Source organism: Balaenoptera borealis, assembly GCF_965194805.1.
Source record: "Balaenoptera borealis genome assembly, chromosome: 15".
NCBI lineage: Eukaryota > Metazoa > Chordata > Mammalia > Artiodactyla > Balaenopteridae > Balaenoptera > Balaenoptera borealis.
In genome coordinates this window covers 71,454,138-71,476,460 of record NC_138871.1, presented here as the reverse complement: position 1 = coordinate 71,476,460, position 22,323 = coordinate 71,454,138, and the positions used below count along the sequence as shown (strand labels likewise).

General features: G+C 38.6%; 2 protein-coding genes across 4 annotated transcripts in view; one reads left to right on the top strand and one right to left on the bottom strand.

Moving 5' to 3' along the window:
• HADHB (hydroxyacyl-CoA dehydrogenase trifunctional multienzyme complex subunit beta) overlaps positions 1–12,934 on the top strand; it is a 38,240-nt gene extending 25,306 nt beyond the window's left edge. For 2 of the 3 annotated variants that reach the window (XM_082356912.1, XM_082356913.1), the window contains exons 7-15: positions 1,807–1,894; positions 3,017–3,204; positions 3,544–3,724; positions 4,704–4,825; positions 6,910–6,989; positions 7,069–7,116; positions 7,826–7,913; positions 8,238–8,312; positions 9,410–9,673. In XM_082356912.1, coding sequence (XP_082213038.1) covers positions 1,807–1,894; positions 3,017–3,204; positions 3,544–3,724; positions 4,704–4,825; positions 6,910–6,989; positions 7,069–7,116; positions 7,826–7,913; positions 8,238–8,312; positions 9,410–9,658 — 1,119 coding nt within the window. In that variant the 3' untranslated portion in view covers positions 9,659–9,673. Of the gene's footprint in view, positions 1–1,806; positions 1,895–3,016; positions 3,205–3,543; positions 3,725–4,703; positions 4,826–6,909; positions 6,990–7,068; positions 7,117–7,825; positions 7,914–8,237; positions 8,313–9,409; positions 9,674–12,166 lie in introns of those variants that run through there. The other variant, XM_082356914.1, reaches the window with a different exon arrangement.
• A 162-nt stretch (positions 12,935–13,096) lies between these two features.
• Positions 13,097–22,323, bottom strand: part of ADGRF3 (adhesion G protein-coupled receptor F3) — a 32,023-nt gene continuing 22,796 nt past the window's right edge. The window contains 1 exon segment of the mRNA XM_082356920.1: positions 13,097–22,263. Coding sequence (XP_082213046.1) covers positions 22,171–22,263 — 93 coding nt within the window. The 3' untranslated portion in view covers positions 13,097–22,170.

Sequence of the window (22,323 nt, the reverse complement as noted above, 5' to 3'; positions counted from 1 at the left end):
AGAAAACTTTAAGCACCTGTTGTCTGTATTAATAGTGTAATAATGAAATCCTGAAAGGCTTCTGCTGCTGAGTTCCCATGAACCTGACTTCACTGAAGGGCCTCAGCATACTTCCCTGCTCTCCAACTTAACTAAGAGGCATTTTCCTCCTTTCCCCTCATTGTACTATCTAGAGCCTAAGCTTGCCTTGAGAGCTATTCAGACTTTAAATAGAAACATGTAGACAAGGTTCACCAGCAACCACTTCTATTTAAAGTTTCTTCAGTCTTGAGAGTCATCTGGGGCCAGGGGTGTGACACAGGCCAGAGAGGACCACGTGAGGATCAGGCCATTACAACCTCAGTGCCCTTTACACTTGCCCCACTGGGAAGCTCTCCTCCCCTTCCCCTTGGAGACTTGCCTCTCTCTTCCTTTTGGGTTGGTTTACATCGAGAGGCTGAGGTGCAGCTGCCAGCGGGTAGTTTTCAACAGAGTGTTGGGCTCTTAGTATCAGGCCTCACTGGAAAGACCACAGTAAGGTCATGTTGCATGTACACTACTGTAACGCATTTCTGTCCCTATGGATTATGGTGAATGGTGGTAAATGCGGTAACTAGTATAGGTAGTATAAGTATGAAGATAAAAATCAGTTAAGAAACAGCACCCTTTAATCTCAGCTTTGGAAAAATGTTAACCTTACCAAATTATAGAAAATCTTGTATTCTGAGGATAAATAGTTTGAGAAAAAGGCCACTAAAAATTAATTCCCTTAATAGGAACCAGAATTTCATAGTAAATGATGGTGGGGGGGAGATGAGCTGTTGAGAGCTTTGTTTTTAAAGTGAAAATTTAATATTATAAAAGTAAGTATTTTATTTTTGCACCTATGCATTAGTTCTTTACAGAAACAAAAATGGAATCAGGCATTCATTGTTTTTTGGGCAGCATAATTTACTCAATAAATAGTATAATAAAATAATAGATGTCCTTATGTCCATTTTTAGATTAAAGGAGGGCCTCAGTTTTTCTCAAGGCCCCTCAAATTACTCTCTTTTGAAGCACCTCTTGTGTCATCATCCTGACCAGTTTTCTCGTTTCCAGTTGTTAACTGGTCTAACCCTTATTTGTCAGAGGCTCACTTGAGGCTCAGGCAGTTTTCCAAAATTTCTTTCATCAACTTGAACTCTTGCATGTTTGGCGTGTTTTCCAATTCCTCTTTGCGTTGGATCACGGTGTGCTGTCTGAAATATCAGGCAGTCAGTGAAAGTAGAGACGCGTGTGAGCAAGCAGGGACCTGTGTGGGAATCTGTTCATGAGGGGTCAGTTCTTCAGAAATTATTTTCATGTCATGAAATTACTTTCATTTCACTTTGCTTTACTACTAAGCCTTATAACTGCAGGAACATAGGTCATGAGAACCCCACACCATGATATAGGTCATCATTCCCTCAACTGTATGTAGCAGGTTTACTTTAGGTTTACTTGCAAATTTAAACAAGTTAAAATCAAATTACATATTAATGTCCTTAAAGCTCTGAGAAAAGCATTGCTAAGAAATTAGGTGAATTGCGAGACTGTTGTAGGCTTGAATACCACACTAGGAAATGGCTACAAGGAACTTGGCAGAGTGCTTGTCAGTTAATGGCTAGACGAAAAATTAGTAAACCATTTCTGTGATGTGCTTAGTTTTATTTTAAATATTACTCTATGGATTATTGAACTCAAATCCTTTCCTGATTTACCATACAGTGAAGTATTGCTTAAAGCACCATTTACATGTAGCACTGCCTTCATAAGTGATCATTTCATTCACTCTGTTTCCTGAAGGCTGCCCTCGGAGCTGGCTTCTCTGATAAGACTCCTGCTCACACTGTCACCATGGCTTGCATCTCTTCCAACCAAGCCATGACCACAGGTATGTTTTTTTGACCGCAGAAGGTACATGTTGGTTCTCCTTTGTCTTTTATATGATCATTAAAAACTACTCTAAACAGAAATAAATGATCTCTGTGTGTTTCAAAAAATAAGGTAATGTTTAAATTTTTTGATTTTTGACAGTAGTTCTCAGCCCTTTTTCCTGCCCTCTGTACCTGAGGACCACAACCATTCTTGTAGTTTTTCCATTCGTAGTGTGGCTGGCTATCTCAGGGATTATTTGTTGGAGGGATACTTCTAGATTTGAGGCATGAGAAGTTTATAACCTGCTAGATTTTAGTTAGGTGATTCTAATATGATACTCCCCCACGAAGATTGTGGCCTTCCTCCCTCTACCATTGTCACAGTGAGAAGTCACTGCTTTAGATGATACAACTCTTTTCCTCTACTTTTCCCTCACATCTAGGCATTTTTTTAATTAGTTAGAAATTCTCCTAAAAAACTTAGCAAATCTATGGGACATTTTGTAGCATCAACCCTTATTGTGAAAAGACAGGAAACGTGAAAGATATGGTCATGATGTGCTCTCTTAGTGACATCAAGGCCAGGTTGCCACCTAAGGGGTGGCAGGGGATGAAGCCAGAGGCAGGGATGGGGGCATTCTCCAGTCCACGCAGCATGGGTCTGGGTAGAGCGACACAGTACTTGCCAGTGGCCATAAAGAGGGAAAGGGGCTGCCTTCTATCTAAAAGCCAGAATTTCTCTAGCTTCTAGTAGAAATTGAAATTCTCTTTATAGGAAAAAAGTCATTATGGAAACTTAAGCTGGGAGCATATAAAATATGCCAAAAGTTCTGGTTTAGAGTACGATTTGTTTGAGAGTTGGTCCAGTGGATACTTCCGAAAGTTGATGTCCCTACAGCCTGAATGAAACTTGTTTTTCTCCAGTGCATTGAATGTATTTTTAGTCATTTAAAAACCTTACCCTAATCCCTCTGAAGAGGTAAAAACCTTAATTACACATGTTGTACAATGCTAGTAACTATCATACAATTTTTAAATCAAGAAGCCTAAATGTAAAAAAAGGAAAAACAGCTTAAATTACCAGTGGCCTGTTTATCTATACAAGAGATGCTCATGTACCTGTGCCCTGTGCCCTGTAGCTGTCAGCTTGATTGCTTCCGGCCAGTGTGATGTAGTCGTGGCAGGCGGTGTAGAGTTAATGTCTGACGTCCCTATTCGCCATTCAAGGAAAATGAGGAAGATGATGCTGGATCTCAGTAAGGCCAAGACTCTGGGTCAGCGACTGTCTTTAATCTCTAAATTCAGATTGAATTTCCTGTCACCCGAGGTGAGACTTGTGAACGCTTACATAAAGACTTGTGTTGCCGAAGCATCCCATTGCAGAGATTTAGACTTAGGGAAGACAGCATGCGTTCAGTTATGCTCTAGCAGTTGCAGATTCTGTTAGTTACAGGGAGAGGTTAATTATTTGGTCCAGATGGAAAGAAAGAAAAAATAGTGGTTCGAAGATTTGAATTTGTAAGCCCTTTTTAGAGATGCCCTGCTCAGAAAGAACTTCCCTTGTCTTGGTCTTGATTGATAGTAGACTTTAACTTTCCCAAATAACCCTAGGTGTGGTATAGCACCCGTTAACAGTGTGCCTGGTCCTGAATATCTCCTTTCCCAGCTTCCAGCAGTGGCCGAGTTCTCCACCAATGAGACCATGGGCCACTCTGCAGACCGACTGGCTGCCGCCTTCGCTATTTCTCGGCTGGAACAGGATGAGTATGCACTGCGCTCACACAGCCTGGCCAGAAAGGCACAGGATGAAGGACTCCTTTCTGATGTCGTGCCCTTCAAAGTACCAGGTAAAACAGTTTGCTTAACTTTGTAGAGGAGAATGCTCTTAATGCTCTTGATATTTGTTAGGGAGTTCTGAATTTCTTCCAAAACTCCAAAGACCCCGAGTGACTTTCCAGTAAATATGATGGTTCTCTTTCCAAAACACTCAGCCTTTATTCTTAAACATGGACTCAAGTTTCAATCCTTGTTGTAACAGTAGGTAAACATTTTTTTTTTAAAGATTTTATTTTATTATTTACTTATGTATTTATTTTCGGCTGTGTCGGGTCTTAGTTGCAGCACGCGGGATCTTTGTTGAGGCATGCGGGCTCCTCGTTGCGGCGCGCAGGCTTATCTCTAGTTGTGGCATGTGGGTTTTTTCTCTCTAGTTGTGGTGCACGGGCTCCAGGGTGTGTGGGCTCTGTAGTTGTGGTGCGCGGGTTCCAGAGCGCGTGGGCCCCGTAGTTTGCGGCACACAGGCTCTCTCGTTGAGGCGCGCGAGCTCAGTAGTTGTGGTGCGCAGGCTTAGTTGCCCCAAGGCACGTGGGATCTTAGTTCCCTGACCAGGGCTGGAACGCGCGTCCCCTTCATTAGAAGGTGGATTCTTTACCACTTGACCACCAGGGAAGTCCCTGGTAAAACTTTTAAAAAGAGAAGTTTTTATGTCTTCTTTAGATCTTGCAGATATGTTTTAGTTCTTATGTGCATGCCTGTTTTTAAAATTCTTCATTCATATCTCTTCTGTATAGAAGAGCCAAATGTGAATGAATATCTTAAGAAAATAGGGTATCCTTTCTAATGTTAAATCATTTAGATTATTTCCCAGAAGTCTTAAGAATTTATTTTCAAATTTGGTAATATCTTGATAACTATAAAAGGCTTTCTTTTTAGTGAATATCTGTGGTTTACATTTTATTTGTTCTTGTAATTTTTAAGGTGTATTTCTCTGGAGAAGATATATAATGCTTGTTGTGCCTTAGAGTTAAAAACTTCATATTTTTATAGGAAAAGATACAGTTACTCAAGATAATGGCATTCGTCCTTCCTCCCTGGAGCAAATGGCCAAACTAAAACCTGCATTCATCAAGCCCTATGGCACAGTGACAGCTGCAAATTCTTCTTTTCTGGTAACTATGTGTGCTATATGTGTTTACTAGTGATCTTTTATATTTGTGTACTCTCAATAGAAAAGCCTGAAATAGAGGTATTTGTGTGTATTATGAATAGAGACTTAAAAATATACTTCCTCATTACAAAGATAATATTAAAATAGAATTATAGCTTTTAAAGCCATAGAAGTCTCCTGACCCAGTCACCATTCTGATACAAAAAGCTGTTCTTTTCAGGCACTTCAGCAGTCAAAAAACTTTGACTGCCTGTGCTAGGCACTGGAGATAAAAAGAACAGTTTATTGTAATGTAGTGAGAAAGTGCTGTGAAGACTATAAGCATAGGCTCTTGGGGAAGATACATAGATGGGTGAGTCAAAGAGGCTTCTTAGAGGAGGTGACCCTTGCTCAGAGAATCTTGAAGGACGAGTACAAGCCAATTCAAGTAGTGTATAAACGGCATTCTAGGCAAAAGGAAAAGCAAATGCAAAATCAGGAGTTATGAGAGCAAGTACCTCTTTGGGGAAAAGCTTGGTTCGAACATAGGATATGAATTCAGGGAGTCATGTAAGACTTGGCAAGTAGGCAGAGAGAGTGACAAGATACTTCTCCTAGCTCTGATTGTTAGAAAATTATATTTTATGCCGGCCCCCAAATTACTTTCCTATAAGCATCATGGAATAAATCTACCCTCGTTTTCTGTTGTTGTTATTTTACTTATATGCAGGTAGCTTCATGTCCTTGCTTGGGTTTTTTTTCTTCTCCTCAATTGAATGTCCCTGCTGATTCTGCTTCTGCTTGGGAGATGTGGTTTTCCTTCTCCTACTACCTTGGGTGTAGTCTTCTGGATATAGTTCATCTGGTCAATGTTTCTTTTACAGTGTAACTCCTCTATCCAGATATACAGTCTAGAAACATAGGCAAATGTTTGACATATTTGACTTTGGTAAATGATGATTTAATGCCTGCTCTTGAGCTCAGGCAAGGGTGCCTGAAGTGGTTCCAACACGATGGTGTACCACTCTGTAAAGCCTGAGTGGTGAAGGGCTGGTTAGGTGATTATTTCCAAGACCAAGTTGGATGATAGGGCCATATGATATGGGTTACACTCTTGGCAGATCTGAACCCCCTTGATTACTTGTGGGGTGTGCAAAAGGTTCAGGTTTATTCATCAAAAATCAGAAACACGAATCATCAGATGTAATGCATCACAAATACATGGATTTTCAGAGATTTTGTTAACGCACCACATTCACTGCAATTTTGCACAACTGCACATTGAATATATTATTGATGTGATATCATTATGTATAGTCACCTGTGTTTCCAGACTTTATGCCCGCCTATCAATAGTGGCTACATAGCCTCTTCAAAATTACTGAGTTATAAAAATATGGTCTGATGTGGTAGAAATTGTTTTGATTTTGCAAATTCTAGAGAGTAGTTTCCTTTCCTTTGGAATTTTGGATTTTTTTTTTTTTTTTTTGAGCTCTTTCTTTTGAAGCAATGGTAAAGGGCTTCTGTGAGTGGTACTTCTTTGTCACCCAACTTCTCAGTTGTCAGTTGGAAAAAAGCATGTGGGGTAGGTCCAGAGAGGGAAGGCCATGGTTCTTATGTTCTCAGCTATCTACCTATTTCTTCTTCTCCCATTGTTATAGTCTATAAATAGAAGAAAATCACCTCGAAGCCACAGGCAGGAAGCAGCTGGGAAACAGTCCAGAAAATGTAAAAACAAATCAGTAAACAAGAGATTTTTTTGGAGATTGTTTTAATTCATAAAATTCCTTATATTCTGTACTAAAAGCAAAAAACTTTTAGTTTATCATGAACACATATTTCTAGAGTTACCTATTCTCCTCATCCATTTTGATAATTACGGTACTTTCTGAATAGGCTCTTCTACCCTCGTCTTCCAAAAGTGGGTCGGTGTGTGTGTTTGAATTGTGACTTAACGATGGATAAAATGAAAAGGTTTTGTTATATAGAGGCACTGTATAAGTGTCACTGGTTGGTAGATTTAGGAACAGGGCATAGAAGGTGGCTGAAGAAAGACCACCAGAGAGGCTGCAGAATTTAACATTTTTGTTCCGGTCAACATTTCAGACCGATGGTGCATCTGCAGTGCTGATTTTGGCAGAGGAAAAAGCTCTGGCCATGGGTTATAAGCCGAAGGCATATTTGAGGTAAAGTAAGTGTTCAAATAAATTGCCTCTGGTTTCTTTATTTTAGTGCTAGAGCTAACTCCTCTATTTTTTTACCTAGGGATTTCATGTACGTGTCTCAGGATCCAAAAGATCAGCTTTTACTTGGGTAGGTAGCAGTGTATATCCTAGGATTATAATGAAAAATATTTGGTTACCAATGTTTCTTACATAGATTTTAAAGTACATTAAGCCCTGAGTTCATAATTGGCTTGTGAGTTGGGTTTTTAAAATAATAATAATCTTTTATGTTGCTTTATCATTTTATAGTTTTGGAGTCTTTTCTACTTTTTCCTGTACTTTTCTACTTATAATTACAATATATATACAATTTTGTGTTCTTGTTTTACATTAAGATGTCATAAGCATTTTTTTCATATTGCCACACACTCTGCAACAGTCTTCAGAATAGCTTTTTATAAAAGCCTCGTAATGTTTAGACTCCTCTCCCTCCCTCACGAGGCTCTACCCTCACTAGCCTCCATTATGTCCTTTAACTAGCCACGCCCCTTCTGATGCTCTGCCTTTTGAACTCTGTGTTCTTCTAGCTCTTCACATTATTAAGTTGTCCTTCTCGTTAATTGTTTACTTGCTTATTATCTATTTCTCTGAGTCCAGAATATCAACTGCAAAGGACAGAGGCCATGTCTGTTCAGTTTAATATTGTATCACCAACACTTAATATTTGTACAGTAGAATCAGTGAGTGAGTGGAAGACACTCTGATAATTATGTAGAACTCAGTTTGGGGAATATGAAGGAGCTCTCAGGTTAAAAATTAAAGTTTTAATATTGTATCACTTATTTTTTTCTTTTCAGACCAACATATGCTACTCCAAAAGTTTTAGAAAAGGCAGGATTAACAATGAATGATATTGATGCTTTTGAATTTCATGAAGCTTTCTCAGTAAGTCACTTTAAAGACACATATCAAAGGACTATAATCATTTAATATGAGTAAAACAAGAGTGGAGCTTTATATTTGAAGTACTGACTTACACTGCTGGGAGGGGCATGATGGGAGGAACCCAGGGCTACACACACAGTGCTGAAAAACATACCTTTTGAAGCTATCACTTTGAGGCCCTTCAAAAGTACCAGATTGTTTCTTTAGGAAATATTCACTGAAAACTGATTTAAAGATTTGCTTAGCTTTAAAGTTAGACAAACTCAAAGAACGCCTTGAGGGACATTACTAACAAGGTCCTTATTGAGTTATTTTCCTTTCTAGGGTCAGATTTTGGCTAATTTGAAAGCCATGGATTCTGATTGGTTTGCACAAAACTACATGGGTAGAAAAGCCAAGGTAAGTTTCTGGTTAAAAATATGCTCGAGGAACTTCCCTGGTGGTCCAGTGGTTAAGACTCTGCACTTCCACTGCAGGGGGCACGGGTTCGATCCCTGGTTGGGGAACTAAGATCCTGCAAGCCGTGCAGCATAGCCAAAAAAAAGTTTGAATTTCCAAAGCACTTTAATATTTGGAGCTTTAATACCTGCTAATAAAAATATGAAGAGGAAAACTGCTGCTTCTTATGAAGAATTTTGTGTTTCATTACATATATTTATTTCTTAGTTGAAAAATACCTCCTGGAAATTCTTTAGAAAAAAATAAAAGCAAGGATAAAGAAGATGTGGCACATATATACAATGGAATATTACTCAGCCATAAAAAGAAACAAAATTGAGTTATTTGTAGTGAGGTGGATGGACCTAGAGTCTGTCATACAGAGTGAAGTAAATCAGAAAGAGAAAAACAAATATCATATGCTAACACATACATATGGAATCTGAAAAAAAAAAATGGTTCTGAAGAACCTAGGGGCAGGACAGGAATAAAGATGCAGGCGTAGAGAATGGACTTGAGGACACGGGGAGGGGAAAGGGTAAGCTGGGACGAAGTGAGAGAGTGGCATGGACATATATACACTACCAAATGTAAAATAGATAGCTAGTGGGAAGCAGCAGCACAGCACAGGGAGATCAGCTCGGTGCTTTGTGTCCACCTAGACGGGTGGGATAGGGAGGGTGGGAGGGAGATGCAAGAGGGAGGAGATGTGGGGATATATGTATACACAAAGCTGACTCACTTTGTTATACAGCAGAAACTAACACACCATTGTAAAGCAATTATACTCCAATAAAGATGTTAAAAAACAAAAAATAAAATAAAAGCAAAATTTTAGGTTGTCTTTGTTCATCCATTCTGATGTTAGATGAAAAATAAATGGGCCCTTGGCTTTCAGAATTGATTTAGAATTTCTTTCTTTTGCAGTAAAATAACTTGTGATTTGTCTTTAAGTTAGTTACTTCCCTTTATTGCCATTACTACCTGTTAACTACGAGCCTGGCCTGATTCTTAAGTAAACTCATCTTTATATTTGTGTCTATTTTTGTGGGAGCCAGGTTGGATCGCCTCCTTTGGAGAAGTTTAACATCTGGGGTGGATCACTCTCCCTGGGGCACCCGTTTGGAGCCACTGGCTGTCGGTTGGTCATGGCAGCTGCCAACAGATTACAGAAGGAAGGAGGCCAGTATGGGTTGGTTGCCGCCTGTGCAGCTGGAGGGCAGGTATGTCACAGAAGCTTCATAGGAGCTTCCAGAAAGTCATTTTCTTGGAAACAAAACAAATTCATCCAAGAATGTTTGATTTAGCTTAATTTGAAACAGTCTTAGAGCGATTTTTCTGATGACAGACAACTGGGAAAAAAGCAGCCCATTTTTGTGGGGAGGGAGTACAACTTTAATTCTGATAGTACTGTGAAAGGAAGAATCTATTTAAATCCAAGTTATTTTTTTTCCCTAAAATAATGTTTGTGTTTTTTGTTTATAAAAGTTATATATGCTCCTTATGGAAATTATGAAAACTCGAAAAGTATTTAGAAAATAAAATTATAATCACTTATAATCCCCTCATCAGACACTATCATTATTCACACTTTGATATATTTTCTTCTTTAATAATAAAATTTTATTCATTTATCTAGTCACCATGAGACCTTATCCATAAAATCTCTCCAAGTCTTTCTTGAGAACTGAACTATACCTTAATGGAGAATTAATTTGCCTCTGGATAACCCTTTGCTATTTAGCTGAGGAAAATTATGTTTTTCTACAGATTTTTTTTCTATCTGCTTTACTTGTGTTACTGACGAAACTTCCTACCTGCTATAGCATTTCACTGTGGGAATAAAATCCAAAAGGAAGGCTGGTTGTAATCTTTTTTTTTTCCCAACCCTGATGGAAACAGATTTGATTTTTCTCCAGATAACAGAAACTATCTGTTGCCGACCAAGATGAATAAGATATGTAAAAGTATAAACATCTTACATTTAAAAGCCTTTATTTATGGCTTTTTCTCAGAGACTTTGAAAGAGCAAGGAATCAGTTATTTTTAGGTTGGAATATTTTAGACTTCACAATCAGAAGTATTTTCTAATCTGTGTAACTTCATTTACAGAAAACCATGGTAAATCGGGCCTGGAGCCCTCCCGCGTACCTTTCTATGCCAAGTTTAAATGAGGGAGGTACCTAGTGCATAGCATTGTACGTAGTGCATAGTCCACAGAGGTTAATGTCCTTTGGTTTTGAGTGTTTGTTCCCTAATTTTTTAACCTAGCACATAGAGGATTAATAACACAATACTAGACGCTTTTGTGGATGAACAAAGAATAATATCCAGTATTATTATTTACCTCTAGAAGTTTACAGTATAGTGAAGAAGGAGATGATGCATCTTAGAAACTAGATTAAACTTGGCATTGTTTCTTCAAGAGCCAAATGAGTGCTACAAACATGATTAGATCAAAGGAGGAATCCATCATTGTGGATCAGGATTTCTCAGCTTTGGCACTAGTAACATTTTGGGCCAGATAATTCTTTGTTGGGGGTGAGGGGACTGCGCTGTGTGTTGTAGGGTGTTTAACATGGTCTCTACCCACTAGATAACAGTAGCAAACCACCCCCCTCACTCCCCACCACCCCCCACCCCCCTGCCATGCACACACAGTTGGGACAACCAGAAATATCTCCAGACATTGCTAAATGTCCTCTGGGGAGAGGAGGGAGCAAAATCACTGCCGTTGAGAACCACTGATCTAGTGCAATATAAAAGATTTGGAACATGAAAACAACACAGTTGAAATAAAACAGGAAGAGGAATATTCTACCTTATTATGGGCCCTTCTAGGACAACCCCAAGTCAGTCAAACCTTCCTGTCCATGTTCTTTTGTTTGCTTGTGCCTGTATCAAGGTATTTAGCAGTTTGTTTTGAAGTACAGTGTATATTAGATTGAGGATACAGACCATATAGCAAAACTTCGTACCCACACAGTGTTCAGCTTGGTGCCTTATAAATAATAGTTGCTTAATATTTGTGGGGATTGAATTGAATCTAGAAGCAGGGAGATTAGTTAGGCTATTAACTAGTTTGATAGCAGTCCAAAAGATAGAATGACTATGATTATCAGATAGGATTTAGACTCATGATATCATTAATTTCTATACTAGGTTTAAACTAGGGAGATAACTTGGATATAGCACTGTGCCTAGTACTAGGAAAGGAATTTTCTACCTTTTTACCTTTGTGGGACCTCAAATCATCATCTTGACCTGCATAGAGTAGTAAAGAAGAGACCAGGTTTTGGAATCATCTGGTTTCAAGTCCTGGCCCTGTTACTTAATAGCTTTGTGGATTTGGATGAGTAACTTAACCTCTCAAAGCCTCAGTTTTCTTATCTAGGAGAGAGAGAAGGCTGTTGTTGGAGTCACTGTATTGCGTTTATTTTTATGCAGCTAAAAAAGCCCCTCTGGCTTATTTTAATAGTAACCACTTACAGAGCATCTACTAGGAGTCAGACTCTTCTAGATAGACTCTGATACACATGTGTATACATGTATGTGTGTGTGTGTGTATACATACACACATTGTATGCTATCTGATACTCACAAAAACACTTTGAAGTGGGCACCATGAACCCCATTTAGAGAGCAAGTTGAGGTTCAGAATGGCTAATAACTTTCCCAAGATCACACAGTGTTTGAATGGCAGAGCCAGGATTAAGTTCCAAAGCCTATATTTTTCCCATTGTTCTATGCTGCCTCTGTACTGGCTGGATTCATTGCATTTGACTGCTCTAATTGAACTTTTTTTTCCTTTACAGGGCCATGCTATGATAGTGGAAGCTTATCCAAAATAATAGATCAAGAAGAGGTGACCTGGAGTTTCTGTGCAACACTCACCCTAGGCAATGCCATTTCAATGCACTACTCAGTGACATCTATAGTTCCTAGCTCCTCTTAGGAAAACAAAATTTGTGGCCTTCTGTTAAGTACTTTGCAGTTAAGCCTTTCCAGTGTTCTGAGCTTTCCAATAATCACGGCTTATTACTCTTTCAGGAATTTCTTAGTTACCAGAATCTCTCAACAGTGATAAGTTTAAGCAATTGTGTTTGGTCTTTATTTTTATGAAAGACTGAATGAGTGGTTGCAATTTTGGAAAGAATTTAGCTGAGATTTGGAATCACCTTTGTAACATTTGCAAATTATAGCTCATTCCTATTTGTGACCTAAAGATAAATGTTTTCTATAAAATACAAACCAATGTGCCTAAATTTAACTTAATTATGGAGAGGTAATTCAGAATCTAAACATCACTGAAAATTTACAGTAAATGTTTAGATATATAAATACCATGTTGGTTAACCTTAATAAAGTAGAGAAGTATCAGAGAACCATTTGCCTTGTTTTATTAGAGGTAAAAGGTGGTTCTCTTGGCTTAGGGACAGATTTTGCCTTGGATTACTCATTTGTAACTTCTAACCATTTTAGTCAACCATGAAGCTGCTAGGAACATAAAGAAGGTCCTGCTTTAGAATAACACCATTTTTTCCCCAGTGCCCAATTGAAATAAATTTATTTTACTGTTTGGAGATGTTTCTGTTTGCCGGGTTTAATGAAATGTAAAGAAATTTCAAAAATTTGGTCAACATACTAAAAATTCTCTGAGTTTTTTGACAACCAAACTGCATTAAATAACATGTATGGTAGTGCATTGCAGAAGCAAAAGTCTCAGTTGCAACCATTCATGTGAATTTCATTTAGGCCTATGAAAGTTACTGGCAATCAGAATCATACTCTAGTTCAGGGACAGATTGGGCAAGGGAGCAAGTGCTAACCTCTTAAAAGGTTATTTGAGAGTCCCAGCTTTATTTCCCCATGATTTCATTGGTGAATTACACCTAATGTGAGTTTTTAATACTGCAAACCATTATATTTACATATCACAAGTATTAACTCTAGATAAGTTAAATATAAAAGATAAAAAACTTTTTAAAATTTAGAAAAAAAATACCACTATGACCCTTAGGTTGGAGCGGGGAGAATTTCTTAAATAAGACATTTAAAGTGTTATCATAAAAGAAAAGATCTATAAATTTGCCTATGTTGAAATAAGAACCTTTGTTCTTTATATGATAGAGTGGAAAGACAAGCCACAAATGGGGTGAAGATACAGATGTAACTTACAAAGGATGTGCATATATATATCTTTTATATATATGTACATATATATATCTTATCAAAAATATATCTTTTATATCTCTATCATATCATGCATATGATCGATACCTTACAAGATATATATGATATAGATATATTTTACAAAGGATCCAGGGTGTATACAGAATTCCTGCCAATCAAAAAGAATAAAGATAGGGACTTCCCTGGTGATCCAGTGGTTAAGACTCTGGGCTTCCACTGCAGGGGGCTCGGGTTCAGTTCCTGGTCAGGGAGCTAAGATCCCACATGCTGTGTGGTGAGGCCAAAAAAAAAAGAAGAAAGATAACTTGGTAAAGTATGGCAAAAGATAATAACAGGTATTTTTTTAGAAAATAATGTACAAATGCAGAATAAACATGAAAAGATGCTCATTAGTAATCAAGAAAAACCAAACCAAGATCATGATGAGGTATTATTTTATACCTACTAGACTGACAAAAATGAACAGGACTGAGAATACCAAGTGTTAGTGAGGATGTAGAACAGTAGGAACTTTTTATACACTGCTGGTGAGAATGTAGATTGATACAACCACTTTGGAAAACAGTCTGGCATTATCTTGTACATTTGAATATGACACATGGTTTATAATCCAGCTTTTCCGCTCTAGGGTATATTTCCTGGAGAAACTTGTACCTGAGTACCAGAAGACATGTACAAGAGTGTTGATAGCAGCATCGCTCTCTAATAGCAATATATTGTAAATAACGAATGTTCATCCACAGCAAAGTTTTAAAAATAAGCAAAACTAAGCACATTTCTAGGATGCCTACGTACGAGGTGAAAATATTTTCCAAAACAGTTAAGAAAAAAGAGAAATCTTACAGAAGAATGCCAAATAATATGTGTAGACCCCAGGCTCCAGGAGGTGGAACAAGCCCTTCCCCTCTTGAGTGTGGGCTGGACTTAATGACTCAATTTCAGTAAATAGAGTGTGAAGGCAGAAAACAAGGCAACCTCACAGTGGAGAAACCTGGCAAACACTAGTTTAACCAAATGACCAAGGTTGTTATCGGTGCTGTCATGTGGATATCACAGACCTCCTGGTATGAGGTAATCAAAAGGGCCCTTCACCTTAGTGGTATTCTTTCCAAGTACTCATAACCTAGTCGATTCATGAGAAAACGTCAGGCAAAACTAAATTGAGGGACATTCTACAAAATACTTGACCAGTACTCAAAACTATCAAAGTCATGAAAAATAAAAGAATACTGAGAAACCGTCACAGACCAGAGGAGGCAAAAGAGACATGAGAACTAAATGTAATGTAGTATCCTGGGTTGGATTCTAAAACAGAATAAGGACACTAATAAAAAAAAAACTGGTGAAATCTGGGGTTTAGTTAATAGTTTAAAAAGGAGCCCAGATGTAAATTCACATACAGTTGAATTATTTTCGAGGAGAGTGCCAAGACTAGTGTGGTAAGGACAGTCTTTTCAACAAATGGTGTTGGGAAAATTGTATATCCACATGCAAAATAATGAAGTTGGACCCCTGCATTACACCATATACAGAAATTAACTCAAAACAGATCAAAGACCTAAACATAAAAGCTAAAATTATAAAACTCTTGGAAGGAAATGGGGAAAGCTTCATGATACTGGATTTGGCAATGATTTCTTGGATATGACACCAAAAGAAAAGGAAAGAGAAAAAAATCGGAGTTCATAAAAATTAAAAACTTCTGTACATCAAAGGACACAGTGAAAACGCATCCTATGGAATTGGGGAAAATATAAATCATATAAGGGGTTAATATCCAGAATATGTAAAGAACTACAACTCAAGAGCTAGAAAACCCAATTTTAAAATGAGCAAAAGGGCTTCCCTGGTGGTGCAGTGGTTGAGGGTCCGCCTGCCAGTGCAGGGGACATGAGTTTGATCCCTGGTCTGGGAGGATCCCACATGCTGCAGAGCAGCTAGGCCCATGTGCCGCAACTGCTGAGCCTGTGCTCTAGGGCCCGTGAGCCACAACTACTGAGCTCACGTGCCACAGCTGCTGAAGCCCACATGCCTAGAGCCCGTGCTCCACAACGAGAGGAGCTGCCACAATGAGAAGACTGTGAACCACAATGAAGAGTGGCCCCCACTCGCCGCAACCAGAGAAAAGCCCACGCGCAGCAACGAAGAGCCAAAGCAGCCAGAAAAAATAAATAAAATAATAAAATAAATTTATTTTAAAAAAAGCGAATAATTTGAATAGATATTTCTCTAAAGAAGATATACAATGACCAATGAGCACATGAAAAGATGTTCAGCATCACTGTTGAGGAAATGCAAATCAAAACTACAGTGAGCTGCTACTTCACACCCAATAGGATGGCTGTTATTAAAAAACCTGAAAATGACAAGTGTTGGTGAGGATATGGAGAAATTGAAACCTTTGTGCACTGTTGATGGGAATGTAAAATTGTGCAGATGTGATGGGAAATAGTATAGCAGGTCCTCAAAAAATTAAAGGCATTGGGTTGGCCAAAAGGTTCGTTCGGTTTTTTTCTGTAAGATGGCTCTAGTAGCACTTAGTTGTCTTTAACTTCATTAAAAACAATTTTGTTAGATTGTACATGACAGCTGTCACATCAGCATGCATTTAAAAAAAGACAATCAAAATCGGTGAATTTTTGTGTAGCCATTTTAGTATTGAAGATAGAAGAAAACATTTTCTGCATATTATGCTTATTTCAGGAAAGGTAAAAACACAACTGAAATGCCAAAAAAAAAAAAAAGATTTGTGCAGTGTATGGAGAAGGTGCTGTGACTGATCAAACATGTCAAAAGTGGTTTGAGAAGTTTCGTGCTGGAGTTTCTTGCTGGACGATGCTCCATGGTCGGGTAGACCAGTTGAAGTTGATAGCGATCAAATTGAGACATTAATTAAATCGAGAAATTAATTGAGAACAATCAATACCACGTGGGAGATAGCTGACATACTCAAAATATCCAAATCAAGCGTTGAAAATCATTTGCACAAGTTTGATTATGTTAATCACTTTGATGTTTGGGTGTCACATAAGTTAAGCGAGAAAAACCTTCTTGACCACATTTCCACATGGGATTTTCTACTTAAACGTAATGAAAACATTCTGTTTTCATCAATAAAACAAATTGTGACGAGTTACGAAAAGTGGATACTGTACAATAATATGGAACGGAAGAGATTGTCAGGCAACCAAAATGAACCACCAACAACCACACCAAAGGCCAGTCTTCATCCAAAGAATGAGATGTTGTTTTTATGGTGGGATTGGAAGAGAGTCCTCTATTATGAGCTCCTTCCGGAAAACCAAACGATTAATTCCAACAAGTACTTCTCCCATTTAGACCAACTGAAAACAGCACTTGACAAAAAGCGTCCAGAATTAGTCAACAGAAAACGCATAATCATCCATCAGGGTAATGCAAGACCGCATGTTTCTTTGATGACCAGGCGAAAACTGTTACAGCTTGGCTGGGAAGTTGTGATTCATCCGCTGTATTCACCAGACATTGCACCTTCGGATTTCCATTTATTTCAGTCTTTACAAAATTCTCTTAATGGAAAAAATTTCAATTCCCTGGAAGACTGTAAAAGGCACCTGGAACAGTTCTTTGCTCAAAAAGATAAAAAGTTTTGGGAAGATGGAATTGTGAAGTTGCCTGAAAAATAGCAGAAGGTAGTGGAACAAAAGGGTGAATACGTTGCTCAATAAAGTTCTTGGTGAAAATGAAAAAATGTGTCTTTTATTTTTACTTAAAAACCAAAGACACTTTTTGGCCAACCCAATAGAATTACCATATGATCCAGCAATTCCAGGTCTAGTATATATACAAAAGCATTGAAAGCAGGGTCTCAGAAATATTTATACACCCATGTTCATAACAGCATTATTCACAATAACTAAAACTTGGAAACAACTCAGGTGTTCACTGATGGATCAATGGATAAAATGTGTGTATACATGCAATAGATACTATGTAGCCTTAAAAAGGAAGGCAATCCTGTCACATGCTACAACATGGATGAACCTTGAGGATATTATGCTAAGTAAAACAAGCCAGTCACAAAAAGACAAATACTGTATGATTCTACTTGTCCCAGGTATTTAAAACAGTCAAATTCATAAAGACAGTAGAATGGTGGTTGCCAGGGCTTTGGGGAGGGGGGATGTGGCATTGTTTAACGGATACAGGATTTCTGTTTTGGAAGATGAAAAGAATTCTGAAGATTGGTTGCACTACAATGTGAATGTACTTAACACTACTGAACTGTATACTTAAAAATCATTAAAATGATAACATTTTATGTGTATTTTACCACAATTAAAAAAATTTTTTTTAAGGTAAGGGAAAACGTTCAGAACAGAAGTTACCTCTAGGTAAGGGGCAGTGGAATTGGATTGGAGAGGAGCACACAGGTTAAAGTTATGTACTCTTTCAAAACATTTTATATATAGAGAGAGAGCCACGTTATTTTCATTAGCATGACTGCTACAAAAGATCATCCTTGGCTGTGGTGATTATAGACGCCTTCTTGATGTTTGTTCTTAAATATCTTAAACTGGTTATGTTTTTAAAGATCCCAACTTAAAAGTGTCTCTCTTTTCATTGTAAAACTTTAATTAGACCCTCTGTTCCACCAAATAACCAATTGAGAGTGGAGCCTTTATTTGCCCTCATCTTCTTTCATTCAAACTTCAAAAGGTTGGCTCCCCAACTTCTCCCCCACCCTCTCCCCACCACTCTTCCCTGCCGCTAGCTGTTTGCTTCTCCGCCTGTCTTCTCCCCCATCCTTTCTCAGTTTTGTTTATTTCTCCAGGCCTCTGAAGTTCCGGTCTTTCTTGAGGAGTAAAAGGCAGTAGCAGGGTCTCCCGGGCTTTCTCAGATTTTAATGGATGACTCAGAGTCCTTCTGCCTATATCCGCTGTGGTTTGGGGGGACTCTGAACTGGTTTATTGTGCTTGCTCAATGAAGAGGGATCATTGATGGAGAGGAAATGGGAGAATGTGGGGATTGGAGGACAAAAATAGTGAGTAGACATATTATTCTGAAAATAAATAGATTATTGTGAAAGAGAAGACGCATTTAGACATGTTGGCAGTGTTTGTACTCAATGTCGTACTCAAATTGGAGCCCTTATCCCTTCCACACTTAAAGAACCATCAGTGATCAATTGATTCCCAAAGCAGAACTCCAAATAGGGAGTTCACAGCTTCCCCAGGAATGCCTAATACAGTCTGTCCTTCTGTACAAACTTAAATTCCAGGGCGTATTTTGTTTGTGTTTCTTTGCTTGTCAAGATTCTATTTTTAAATATGCAAAATGTTTAGGAAAAAAAATTTTTTTTTAATTTATTTTATTTTTGGCTGCGTTGGGTCTTCATTGCTGTGCACGGGCTTTCTCTAGTTGCGTCGAGCGGGGGCTACTCTTCGTTGTGGTGCGCAGGCTTCTCATTGCAGTGGTTTCTCTTGTTGTGGAGCATGGGCTCTAGGCACACTGGCTTCAGTAGTTGTGGCACTCGGGCTCAGTAGTTGTGGCTCGCAGGCTCAGTAGTTGTGGCAAACGGGCTTAGTTGCTCCGCGGCATGTGGGATCGTCCCGGACCAGGGCTCGAACCTGTGTCCCCTGCGTTGGCAGGCGGATTCTTAACCACTGTGCCACGAAGGAAGCCCCTAGGAAAACTTTTTGAAAACCATTTTTTTTCCAATATAAAAATACATGCTCATCGTAAAAAATTCAAACAATGTAGAGTAGAAGAAGAAAATGAAAAATCAAGTAGAGATACCCACTGTTTATATTTTGATATCTCTCCTTTTTAATGTGTACATATTTATGTGGACATATAGAACATAATTGCCTGGTATAATGGTGTTCTGGAACCCTTTTGTTTTACTTAGCTATGTAGCATTTTTTCATAGTAGTGGGTGTAGCTATATGTCATCATTTTTAACGACCACATAGCATTCCTTTGTATGGATATATCCTAGTTTGTTTTACCAAGTGCCTCTTTTTTGAGGATGTAAACACGCTAGAGTGCACACCCTTTGTACATTTATCTGTTCACTTGTTTACTTATTTCTTTAAGCCTTCTTTTTAGAAATGGAATTGCTGCTATATCTCACCTTCTTGTATTTACCTCCAGAGCATTCTTTTTCATTCCTTTTTTTTTTTTTTATGGTGAGAGCCAAGTGAACAAAGGCTTAATGTCATTTCGTTTATCCATTCTCAAGTGTGCTTTTAGCAGCAGAGCATGCACTGAGTATGTGCAGTCATTTGAGAAGGAAAACGAGAACACATATATCTACAGAAGCATACTCAGGAAAGGAATCTGCTGTTTCTATTCTATATTACTTGAATTTTTCAAAAAAAATTTTTATAATTAAAACAAGACTGTAAATTGTTAATAAAATGAAAGTGTATATATACACTAATGTATAAAATAGATAACTAATAAGAACCTGCTGTATAAAAAATAAATTAATTTAATTTAAAAATAAATAAATATCTTAAAAAGTGAAAGTGGCATTGAGACCTGACTCTGTTGCCAGGGAAACCAGCAAGGCAAAGCCCCCTCGGGATTCCAGTAGCTGCTGCTTCCTGTGAGGGCTGGAACAAGTATGAGGCACAGAGACATTGCAGTTGTCCTGGTGAGTTGGTATGTTCTATTTGAAAGCATGATTGAATCCATTTAGAGAAGTACTTGAGCTGATTTATACACAATTAAAATATTCACACAAATCCTTCAGTGGGGATATAGTGTATGTAAGAAAAACATTTTCAGTGGCATGTGGTTAGCATATCACTTTTCTATTTCAAAAGAAAACATCCTCATTCCACTTTATAAAAATATCCATGAATTTTTAAATTAACAAACATTCGTCAGATTTTTTTCATTTATTTAGTTTAAAAAATTTTTAGAGTCCTGTCAGCATCCTCTTGTGAATTCCGTAAGATAATTCAGCTAGATATCTTGGTGTCCTCTAAAGGCTTTTCTTAAATATTTCTTCTCTGTATCTAGTCTTAGCTTGATCCTGTCATTTTTTAAATGTCAGTGTTTGTTATCTTTTCTCCTTAATTCTTGGCAGTCTGTGTTATCTTTCTCTCTACTTTAAAATTTATACCGCATTCTTACAAATGTGCTCATATCAGTGACTTTTTGTATGCATGCATACGTCTATGAAACTTACATTTTATAGTAATGTATTTTATAGAGATTAAAGAAAGAGGGACCTATTAACTTCACCTTTTCCTAAATTTTGAAAAGAAATGAATCAAATTCTCCCCTTGGCCTCCAATGTTTAGAAGATCAGAGTTCCTGTCAATTAAGCCATCCTTTCTTTGTAGCTATAGAGAAGAAATAATCAGACAAGAAATCACTGAATAGTTAAAATAAGATCATTTTTATCAAATATATCTGTAACATGAACTGTTGATTAGTTAGAAACTGGTTGAGACAGTTTTACTTGTAATTATTTTGAACTTGGATATCTGTTGATTATTTTTACAGCAAAGGCAGCCTTATTCATTAGGTAGCTTTAGCTAGTTTTTCATACTTTTCTTGCTTGGATAGTCACAGGTGGGGAACAGGTAGGCTGCCAGAGATGAGCGTGACTAATGAAAACAGAAGCCTATCTTTCCCAAGGGCTGAGCTCTGGGAGGCAGAAAGAGTTCAGAGGATTGGCCAGGACCCATCCCTGGATTCAAGGACACACCCTCGACACCCTTGAAGGAACACGGCTCTGCCTGTGGGTCACTCAGAGCTTCTGTCTTCCCCGTGAAAAAGCTCGCCCTAAAGCGTCTGCAAGCTACCCTCTCCTCTGGACACCGGACCCACCAATGGCAGTTCCTTCAAAACAATGGTTTTTCAGGGTAATTAAAAATTCGATAGTGTGAAAAGGAGTTTTCAGAGTGAACTGAGTCAAGGGTTGGTGGTGGTGACACTCCCTTCAGCTTTCTGGGAAAAGCAGTGGGAGCTACATCATCTGCTTTCTGAGGCCTCCACCTTCTTCAGCCCCTCTAGAAATGTCTACTTGGAGAAGTCTTTTTTCCACCCTTTAGGTTGGGACAGGTATATGAAGAGGAGTTTTCTTTTTAGAGCTTTGCTGGAAAGCGCTTTGTACACTCGGCCTCACCCCACGCTGCTCACACTGCTTCCGAGAACGCTTCTTTCTCACCTGGCATCTTAACTTCCTCCTTTGCTGTGTTCTGGGATGTAGGTTTCATTTGTGGCCTAGGAAGGGGTGGAAAGGCCCAACTGCAGGGCAATTATTATTATTGCCAGCTCTCCTTTGACGAGGTTGTATCCATTTTTACATTTTCACCTGCCCTCCTGCCTGAGCAGCAAAAATCCTAGGAACTTTGCTCCCAGCTACAGTGACTCCCATGCATTCCGATCCTACCTTTTCCCTTCAAATGCTAACTGGAGGCAGATTTTCAGGGAGAAACAAGGGACAATCCAGAGTCACAAGAAGTCCAGGTTATAATCAGGAGCCCAAGAACCTGAATGTGTCCTCTGCCTGGGGTGCTTTCTCTGTTGTTGGAGAGCTTGCCCTAAAACCCCAGTCTTCTCTTGGCTTCTAGCTGTGCCCATCTCCTCTGGGGAAGGCTATGGAACATCTACTTCTGACCAGCTCTCAGCGGGGAGAAGTGAGATTTTGAAGCCAGCAACTCACCAGGGAGCTGGGGGGCTGCGTGCGGCAGAAGTGTTTGCGAAATGCCTCTTGCACCTGCAGGAGAGGTGAATGCCTTTATGCCAGCCAGAGTCCCGGCCTTCGGATGCGAGTCAG